The sequence below is a fragment of the Vidua chalybeata genome, chromosome 1 (assembly GCF_026979565.1).
Source record: "Vidua chalybeata isolate OUT-0048 chromosome 1, bVidCha1 merged haplotype, whole genome shotgun sequence".
NCBI lineage: Eukaryota > Metazoa > Chordata > Aves > Passeriformes > Viduidae > Vidua > Vidua chalybeata.
Genome location: NC_071530.1, coordinates 140375830 through 140385938, shown reverse-complemented (window position 1 = coordinate 140385938; position 10109 = coordinate 140375830). Strand labels below are relative to the sequence as shown.

The 10109-nt window shown below is 42.8% G+C and overlaps 1 protein-coding gene across 1 annotated transcript; it reads left to right on the top strand.

Annotated features, from left to right (window-relative positions):
• The first annotated feature begins 3256 nt into the window (after positions 1 to 3256).
• LOC128788736 (vacuolar protein sorting-associated protein 16 homolog) lies at positions 3257 to 4345 on the top strand. Its single transcript, XM_053944019.1, has one exon. The coding sequence runs from the start codon at positions 3257 to 3259 to the stop codon at positions 4343 to 4345; it is 1089 nt and encodes a 362-aa protein (XP_053799994.1).
• The last annotated feature ends 5764 nt before the right edge of the window (positions 4346 to 10109 follow it).

Here is a 10109-nt window from a genome sequence, read left to right as displayed (position 1 = left end):
CATTCTGAGCACTGTGCTTTTATTATAGGAGGTGAAAATCCATATGCCTGCAGAAGATCCATTCCTATGTCAGTGTAAAGTTGCAATCTATTCCAAAAGGAAAGTAAAAAGAATGGGGATCTGGTAGAAAAGCAGGAACCAAACAAGACCTTAAGCTTTGTCCTGTGAAAAAGACAGGATTGATATCAGCACAACTGCCACCACCACCCACGTACTAAGGGAGTGTACATACTTTTGTAACAATACCACTAATCGCTGGAACAGCCAGTTGACCAACAATACTGTAATTAATAACAGATGATCACACAAAACAGCTATCACAAACAAACAAAAACTCCAGGGTGCTTGATACATGTAGCTTGAAAAAGAAGCCTTAGAATAACTCCTATCATGTCACAGTTTGTTTAACATTGAATTTTAACCCTTCAGAGACACCAAGCAAAATAAAATCTAGGAGTCATCTGATTTTTCTTATTACATTTCTGTAGGAAGTAATTTAAAATTTTTGAAAAGCTAGTGAAATTTTTAATAAATAGTGTATGCATTCTGCAACATGATAAAACTGGGATCTTCCACAGTGATTAATGAAAACATAAATATCAGATATAAACATAAATAGCAGATTTGAATTAAACTTGATTTAAATTAGCAACAAATTCAAAACATGAACTTTCTTCAATTTCTCATATTTTCCCCAAGGGTCCTATCTTCACTGGACCATGCTCTGTCCTATTGTCCTTATGTTACAGTCATCTCTGGCTTGGATCAGAAATTTCATCCTAAAAACAAGCACCTTTTCTCCCAAAATCACATCTACATATTGGTCTATTCCCACACACAGAGGGGAAAAAAGGAAAAGAGTATTGACTTTATTGATTTCACATTGCAAAGCAATTTCCTCAGAAAAATCTGACTAGTTCCTAGAATTAGTTCACAGCAGGTGATAAAATAGCGTCATCATCATTAACTCAGGGTCTTCCTCTGGGCTTAGCAAGCAGTCTGGCAGAAGTACACCCTTTTAGAACTAAGCTATAAATCATCAAGGCAGGCAGCTTAGTAATTGTTTACAGCTGGTCATAGAAACTAGCTGTTGCTCTGAAGAAATAGTATTTTGTATTACTAGAGAAACAAGGAAAGTGGATATTTTTCTACATGTAAGACTAATGGCGTGATCCTCTGTGACTTTACAACAGTTTCATGCTGGCCTCACTGTTTATGTCAGCTAGCTGACTGTGGTATAAAACTGTGGACAAGGAATGGCTTGATGGAAAGGTCAACAGTAAATATGGGAGAAGTTATATTTCTGATAATAAAATCAACAAGATAAACAGGGGCATTACCTCCCTTACAGTAGGTAAGGGAGCTGATGTGGGCTCTACCTTTGCCCTGTTACTAGTTTCCAACCAGAAATCACATGATTATTTACTACAGTCAGATTTTATTACAGATACAGAGGGAGGAGGGAAATGAGGACCTCTTTCACTTTGTGCACCAGGTTACAATGTGCTCTTGTCACTGATGGTCACTTCCAGGCTAGTGTTGCTGTTGTCAGTCTGGCCATTGTAACAGAGAATGACAGCACAGTAATGAGCTTGAAGCACAGGCAGCCCTGCTTATGGTGCAATTCCAAGCCTCACTCAGGCCCTAGTGGCCAGATGCCCCTGCACAGTCCTCATCTTCCTGTTTTCCAGGCCAGAGGTCTGCATCTCCTCTTTAAAGGCGCTTTCCACACCTTCATGCTCCACCACTGTTTTTTGCAAGTGAAGGTTCTGAAGTGTTGGTCTGGGAAGTGCTCTGTCAGATGTGCCTGAGTGTGTGTCCTTGGAGTCCATTTCTCAGCTATCACATTCCTTCACTGCGTGGGAAGTACAAAACAAACAGCTCTCAGGAGCCAAACAATAAACTTCAAGGAGCTCATCAGCCACTCCACCAGCTCTTACCTTCTTTCCAATACAGTCAAGATCCTGTGCCAAAAAGTGCCTTTTTTGTAGGGCAATCTCATTTAAGTAAGAGGGAATGCAGAGGGATATCTGCACTATGAATATATGTTGCTGAAGAAAAGGTGTTAGATTAACTCACTGAAGATTCAAATATTCCCAGTTTCCAGTATGACGTATTGCTAGTACAAAGAAAATTTAAATTGGTATGGCTCAGAAGTTCTAGATAATTTGCTAAATAAAGAATGTGAAAGACAATCTTCCTTGCTCATTGTGTTCCTGCATGGTAGAACTTTTACTCATCTTTACTCTGCACCCCATCATTTTTTTTATGTTATTTTGGCTTGGCTAAGAGTCACGCAATCCTCTCTGTATCCCTAAGAAGATTTCCTCTTCACAATCCATTTGCCTTAGAAGGTTCTGGGCCATTTTCCTGAGGGGTTTCCACTGCTCTAGGCAGTCTAAGCAAACAGGTAAAAGAAAACCCCACCAATGCATCTTTATTAGAGCATTCAGAACAGGGTACCTGCACAGCAGGCTGCAAAACAAGACATAAAACAGCTACAGCAAACCTTCTGTCTAATGGCTCCTTCATGTCATTTAGACTATAGCCAAATACTTCAGTGGACCCACTTTCCTGGGTCCAGTCCAGAAACTGAGATAATCTTACATTTTACACAAAGATGAAGCTCAGGTATGTTGCCCATTTGCAGTGATTTAGAGGTCATTGCAATGACACCAATGGAAACCACTTAGATGTGCATGTCCAGGCTTGTCGGATACAAAATAATTTGATAAAAGCTTTCATCTAAATCACGTAACTTCATAGTAATTTGTGCTACATATGCAAGAATTAGGACTCCTCAGCTGACCTGTAGTAACTTGTTTAGACCTGGTAACTTGATCACGTGTCTAGGTTTCTACACAGTATAAGAAATATGCAGAGGCTTGATAAAAATGTGAGGAAACACTACAGAAATCACTAATACAAGCATTCAGGAGACATACTGAAATTTTACTCATTCTCCCATTGTTCTCCAAGCAGAAGCATTGCAATGACTACATCAGGATGAAATTAGGAATTTGGAATTCATACAGTACGTTTTCAGGGTAAAAATGAGATGACGAGAGAGATGGATAAGATCCAGTGCTATTAGACAGTTAAATAAGATCTGCAAACATATAGCTCTGTAAAATAAACATTAAGAGTGTCTGCAAATATATGTAGCCAAATTAGACCATTGGCTAAGCACTGGAGGAAGTTTAATACACATAAATTATTCTTTTAGAAGACAGGCTTTAGTAAACATATATTTACAATGAGTATTTACACGGCCAACTGGAACCCGCTGGGCGAGGAGACCTTCTACCGGAAGCTGGAGCTCTACTCCATGGAATGGGGGCTGCGGGAGGACCTGCGGGACTGCGTGGTGGCCGCTGCCCCGTATGGGGGTCCCATAGCTCTGCTGAGGAATTCCCGGCGGGACAAGACCCCCGGCGCCCGCCCGCTCCTGGAGATCTACTCGGCCTCGGGGCTGCTCCTGGCCAGTGTCCCGTGGAAGAGCGGCCACCTGGTGCACCTGGGCTGGACAGCGGGGGAGGACCTGCTGTGCATCCAGGAGGACGGGACTGTCCTGGTCTACAACCTGTTCTGCGAGTTCAAGCGGCACTTCAGCATGGGAAACGAGGTGCTGCAGAACCACGTGCTGGAGGCGCAGGTTTTCCACACGGAGTTCGGGATGGGCGTGGCCATCCTGACGGGAGCGCTGCGCTTCTCCCTCGCCACCAACATCGACGACCTCAAGCTGCGCCGCCTGCCCGAGGTGCCTGGGCTGCAGAAGCCCCCGCCGTGCTGGGCCGTGCTGGCCCAGGACAGGGTGACCATGGTGCTGCTGGCCATGGGACAGGAGCTCTTCCTGCTGGACAACACCTCCTGCTCCGTGCTGACGCCCCCCGGGCTGAGCCCCTCGGCGGGGCCATTCCTGCGCGTGGCCGTGTCCTTCACCCACCGGCACCTCGCCCTCTTCTCCGACTCCGGCACCGTCTGGATGGGAACGGCCTCGCTCAAGGAGAAGTTCTGTGAGTTCCACACCGGCGTGCGCTCCCCGCCCAAGCAGATGGTTTGGTGCACGCGGCCCCGCAGCCGGCAGCGAGCCGTGGTGCTGGCCTGGGAGCGGCAGCTGATGGTGGTGGGCAACTCCTCGGAGTGCATCCGCTTTGTCCTGGATGAGGATTCCTTCCTGGTGCCCGAGCTGGACGGGGTCCGCATCCTGTCCCGCAGCTCCCACGAGTTCCTGCACGAGATCCCAGAGGCCAGCCAGGAGATTTTCCGCATCGCCTCCATGGCTCCGGGCGCTCTGCTGCTGGAGATTTACAATTCAGTTACACAAGAGAAAAAAACAGACTAAGCCCCCCCCCCCCCCCCCCCCCCCCGCCCCACTATTCACTAAGGCAGGATTTCCAGTGCTGAAAAGATGTCCATTTCCATTTTGGAGACTATCTGAATGCTGTCAGTGTAAGCAGTGTCTGTGTCTTAGAATGGATCCTATTGCTCCTCAGCTCCTCCTGCTTTCCAGATGTTTTCCGGACTGCTCCTTCTTTTCTCCCTGGCAAACTCCAAGACAACACCCACTCTCTGCACTCTGTCTTGTGTGCAGCACCCCAGGTACCCCTTCACACAGCTTCCTGCCCAGCTCCCCCGATGACCCAGCCAGGGGGCAGTGGGCTGTAAGATCAGCTTACCTAGAGGAAACTCTGGGAAGGAGGCTTAGGTGAAGCAGCACTGTGTTAGCAGAATAATATCGCTCCTGGTAAATAGACTGGTAGGAAATTCGGAGTTGTCTGGGCTATTTATGTGTGAAATTGCATTGGGCTGCATCACTCAGGGGTCACAGCATGCCTCTGGGTGCAGGTTCATCCCCATCTCTAAAGAGCTCTTTTCCTGAGCAAAGCTAAATTAAACTGGTAATGTCCAAGCAGAAAAGTTGACATGGATGTAGGAAAAGTGGCTACCTTTTCAGTTTACTCTTTTCTTCAGCTCTGAACCAAAAAATAAAGCATCTACTTGTAGATGTAGATCTACAGTATGTAGATCTACTTGTGGCAGGTTGGACACCACTCAGAGACAAGTTTTCAAATAGAATGGATATATTTTAACAGCAGACAGAACTAACACCTGCTACAACATAACAAGCCTGATGGTGTAATGTGTAATTACACCACATGTGTAATCGTTTTAAATCTAGGTTTTAGTGAAGGCAGACAAAAATTCAAAGAAGGATTCATTCAGAACAGCCTGGACCCTACTGTCCCTCCTGGTCCTTGTGGGATGTCCTGGCCATCAAATCCAAGATGCTGGTTAACATACTATGGGGCAGAAGCTTCAAGATTGTGGCTTGAGTGTGGTGCCAGAGGAGAGGAAGGGAAGAGCAGTTTAGGAAAGGACAATGAGGAGTTTTCAAGGCACTTCCTGTAGAAAGGCAGGTGGGTTCAGGCTGACAGGGGGAGTGGCATGAAGAAATATTTCTTTGACCCCCAAAACTCCACACAAAATTCAAGCTTTTAATCCAGTCCTTCCAGCAACTCACATCACTCTGGCATTTATCTTTTTCTTTTCTAGGGATGTCATGAAGTTAACATTCTCCCCTCCTTTCCTAATTCTCTTTCTCTTTTTTTTTTTTAATTAAAAGTTCAGTTTTGAGATTTTATTTTCTCCAGGACAACAGTCCACTCCATCTGGCTGTGCCTTTTGACTACACTTCAAAATGAAACATAGTAGGCTGAAAATTACTTCCAGGCTCTTCAAGAATCAGGTGGCCCCAGCGCATTCAGGGGACTCTGGCTAGGACTGAGTCAGCAGAAGCACCCACATGTCTTCCTGGGGGGAATGCAGCTGCAAAACAGAACACAAAAACAAAAACACCAACAAATGAGAGCTTCCATGTCAGCCAGCTGAGTAATAGGAACATTTCCATAGCACACAGGACACTCTGCTTTTATTCATGGTGTCCAAGAAACACAATATTCAGCAGGTCTCTGTAATCACCATGTAATATTTTTGCTGCTTGATGCCATTTTAAAGACAAAGTAGAAAGTTTCTGCTGTTAGAATTAAAAAGAATTCCTTAAAAGTATGGGGGAAACGGTATCTTTTTCTTTAGCATGTTAAGACCCTGAAAGTCAACCTCTGAAAGTTAGACACAGCTCCTTTTTTAGTTAACTCAGATACCTTGGTAAGTCTTTAAGGAACTTTCTCAGTCTCTGAGGGGAATAATGTGATGAAGAACATTAGTGAGGAGCATTTGGGCCTGATGCCTTGAGCTTAAGAAGCCGATGTAAAACAACTTCTTTCTTCACCCTGAGCCCTGCCACTCTTGCCAGCAGAAGTATTGCTTCCAGACTTGCTACAGGACAGCTCCTGCCTCCAGAGACATCAAATGACACCTAGAAGTTCCTTCAAACTAAATCTACTGATGTGTGAATAAACTGATTTTTTTTTACAAAAGCCAACCTTGCTTCTCTGTCCTCATTTTTTTTTTGCTTGTCATCTTGCTTCCCTTTTCTTTTCTTGAGGAATTTTGGGGGAAATGTGTATGCTCAGCTGTTTGTTTCTTTCCAGAAGCGGACTAACTCCCCTAAGGCACCCCATTTCCTACCTATTTCTTTGTCTTCACAAACCTGGCCAGACTGCCAATCTCTAAGTACACAGATTCACCTGGGACCACCGTGCCGGCCAGTATTTCACTCTCCACTGATGGTAGTCAGTAAATACTCTTATAAATCCAATTATTTTTCTTCTAAAGCATCTGAAAGTCCCATGACTTATTAATCTGACTAAAATTTCATATATATTTCATTATTTCTACCATGAGAAAAAAAATTGCTGTCATAATTCTTTTAATTCCCAGTGAAGATCATCAGTAAGTCAGTGAAACTTAGGAATAATTACCTAATTAATAAAATAATTTTTGTGACCAGGCTGTCAGCTCTTTCTGCTTAGATAAAACAAGATTTCTGTGTCTGTCTTCTCACAAAAGAAGTTTGGTTCATCTGCTATCATAAAGCACAAGGTAAATCCACAACAGTGATGAGAATAAAAACCGGTAGATCCAAAGGACTTAGGTCTGCAAATATTTTGACTGCCCTGTATATTGGTAAAAACAAAGGAATTTCTGAAAGTGTCAGTTGTTTTATTGTGTCATTATCAAAACTAGTATTTATTGACTGTCATAGGAGTATCTGCTATTCTGTATGTTCTGTGCAGAAACTGATAATAGTTAAAAATAAATGTATGTGGATTATATTCCTTGTAAAGTATTTCAATAAGAATATCTAAACATTTACTCTTTGTACTATATTCTTTATGTTGTTGGCAGAATAATGGCACACATTCAGTCTCCCATGAGCTACATGCATCCCTAAATTCCACTGATATCCCTGTGTCTTCTTTGATGACAGAACTGTACAATAAATTACTTGGTTGTAGAAGTGAAGCAAGATAGCCTTTTGTGTAAGTTTGAAGTGCCTGAGAAAAAACAAGACTGCAGCACAAATGTTTGTTCAACTCCCATGGTTTTCAAAAACATTGACCTAAAAATGAGGCGTTTGCTCTGGGAACATCAGCCAAACCCCACAGCAGAGCACAGCATACACAGGGGTCGGGCTGCGCGCTGCCTTTTGCATAACTGCAGGCTGGGGAAGCCAACATCTGTGATGTAAGATAGATCCCTGGAAACACAAACGATTTTGGCATATTTTAGGAAGAGGGAGACATCTCCTGGACGAACCATGAATTTGCTACTCAGTCCATCCTTAATAACACATGAAAAAAAGTTATAACTCTGTGCAATATAGTTATATAGCAGATAAGAGAAGTTCTCCTGGTTCCATATTTTTTGATTTCAAATGGATTTCAAAGTACTTGTATTTGATATCAAAGGGAAAATAACAGCGTGTCCACAAAGAAAAGGTAAATGGGTTTTAGACTCCCATATGGATCCTGGGAAAGAAACACTAGCTCCATGCCTGAATTACCTTGTCTCATGGCCAGCATTACTGCAGAACATGAGGCAAACATTAATATTGGGTCTGGAGTCAACTAAGGAGCAACCACGAGAAGTTATTCTGCTGTGTGTAGCAATTCCTACAGAATTTCCAGAGATTTACAATGAAAAAAATGAGCAGGCCAAGACACATGAACAATGAATTCAGTCATTGCTGATCAATTGTGGCTATCAAGGACTTGCACCCAGATCCCTCCCATCAGGGATTAACAGAATTAAGTTACTGAACTTTAAGGAACCTCAAAATTCAAGCTATCGAGGGAGACAGAGAGGCACATCAGCCTAGCTATGTACCAGCTTGATTCCCTGAGGTGCACCAGCATCCTCCACTGACACCACCTCATCTCCACTGTAGCCTGGGAATCCTCCCCCTGCTTTAAGACATTTGGTTAAGCATCTAAATAATAGTGTGAAAAATCTCAGCTTTTGCTGTCCAGAAACAAAAGCACACAAAACGGCTGCAGACAACAGGCTATTGCACTTTCTTTGATGTTTAGGTTTATAATAATGTTTATTTATATTCCCTAAATCCAATGATTAGATAAAAACACAGTAAAACTAATGCAGTTGTATTCACACCTCGCATCTGACCCAAGTGAATCTGGAGTGTAGATGAAATTGTTTGCAGTAAATTCAGAATATTGGAGTGGCAATAATTTATTAAGTAACAGCTTATTTTTCCAAGGGCTTTCAAATTCATGTGCACTCTCAAGATGCTTTGTAATCCTCTGTCCCTCATCAAACTTCCAAACAGGTTTCACAGCCTTGATTTATTACAATGTTTTTCAATGAATTTCCAAGATACATTATGGGGTCAGTGCATTGGATATCAGTTGTCTACTTGTGGCTCAAATCTCTCCAGTTTAGTCACCCACCATGCTTTGATCTTGACACACACTGATACTTGTCAAAAGACTACTTAAAAAGTCACACATGTATTAGCTGCAGAAGATACCTTTCTAGTATCTCTTGCCACAAAACGACATGACAGCATCAAGGCAATTTGTGAGGGACTGATCTCAAGGTGTTGTGCTGCAGCCTCTGAAAATTATATCTATGTGTTGACAGGACAATTCCTACCCTACCTGTATCAGCATCCTTGAAAATTCTGCTCTGGATCCATCTAAGTTGGTGCACTCAAGCAAGGGACTCTGGCCAGACCCTGCTGCCTGGTTGTGACCCAGGCTCATGAAAATCCCATTTCTTACAGCCTTATATGCAAAACTGTGCTATGCTGGGGGAATACAAATGAAATAATCCTTTTAAGAATCAGTCACACTATGGAACACTGGAACAGTTTCCCCAGGGAAGTGGTCACAGCAGCAAGCCTGACAAAGTTCAAAAAATGTTTGGACAATATTCTTGGAGACATGGTGTGTCTCTTGGAGACGGTCCTGTTCAAGGCCAGGAGTTGGACTCAATGATCCTTCTGGGTGCTTTCCAACTCAGCATATTCTGCAATTCTGTGATTCTGAGACAGACAGTGAGGGACAGTTCTTTGTGGGCAAAGGCAAAAAAAAAAAAAAAAAGAAAAAAGAAAAAAAGAGTGCACTACCTACTACCAGAATGTCTTGCCTTCCACTTTAGCATACCTCCAACACTTCCCAAAGCCAGGATTCATAGCTCTACAGTGCTCATTTTCCTCCTGCAATGGAGGTCCCCATTCCTAATACTGGTTGCACAAATCTTCCTGGACCTTTCTTGTTGATGTTATTTATCAGTCAACAAAGAAAAATAAAGGTCTCATTCTTTATCCCCCTCCCTAGGACTTGAGTCCTTTTAGATGTGTTTAATAGTAACAGTCTTAACAGCAGTTTTGCTAACTGAAGTAATTTTCAGTTTGGGGTTCTTTTGCTGGAAGAATAGAAGGATATTGTAGTGATGCCTGTGGTTTTCTTTCTTGCATAACCATTTATCATTTGCATTTTATGATCTTTTTGCTTAGTGATTTATTCTATTTTGCTTGTAAAAAGTTGCAGCAGTTTCCAGATTTCATTCTCTATGTGCCATTAAATGTCATTCTGGCTTTCCATTTCTTTGCCTGATAGTGATGGATTATTGTAGCAAAGCCTCATAGTGAATTAATGCATTGGCCATATTGGCTTGTAATT

Excerpts from the sequence above, each read along its gene's own strand:
- LOC128788736 (XM_053944019.1), top strand. The coding sequence starts at position 3,257 with ATGAGTATTTACACGGCCAACTGGAACCCGCTGGGCGAGGAGACCTTC.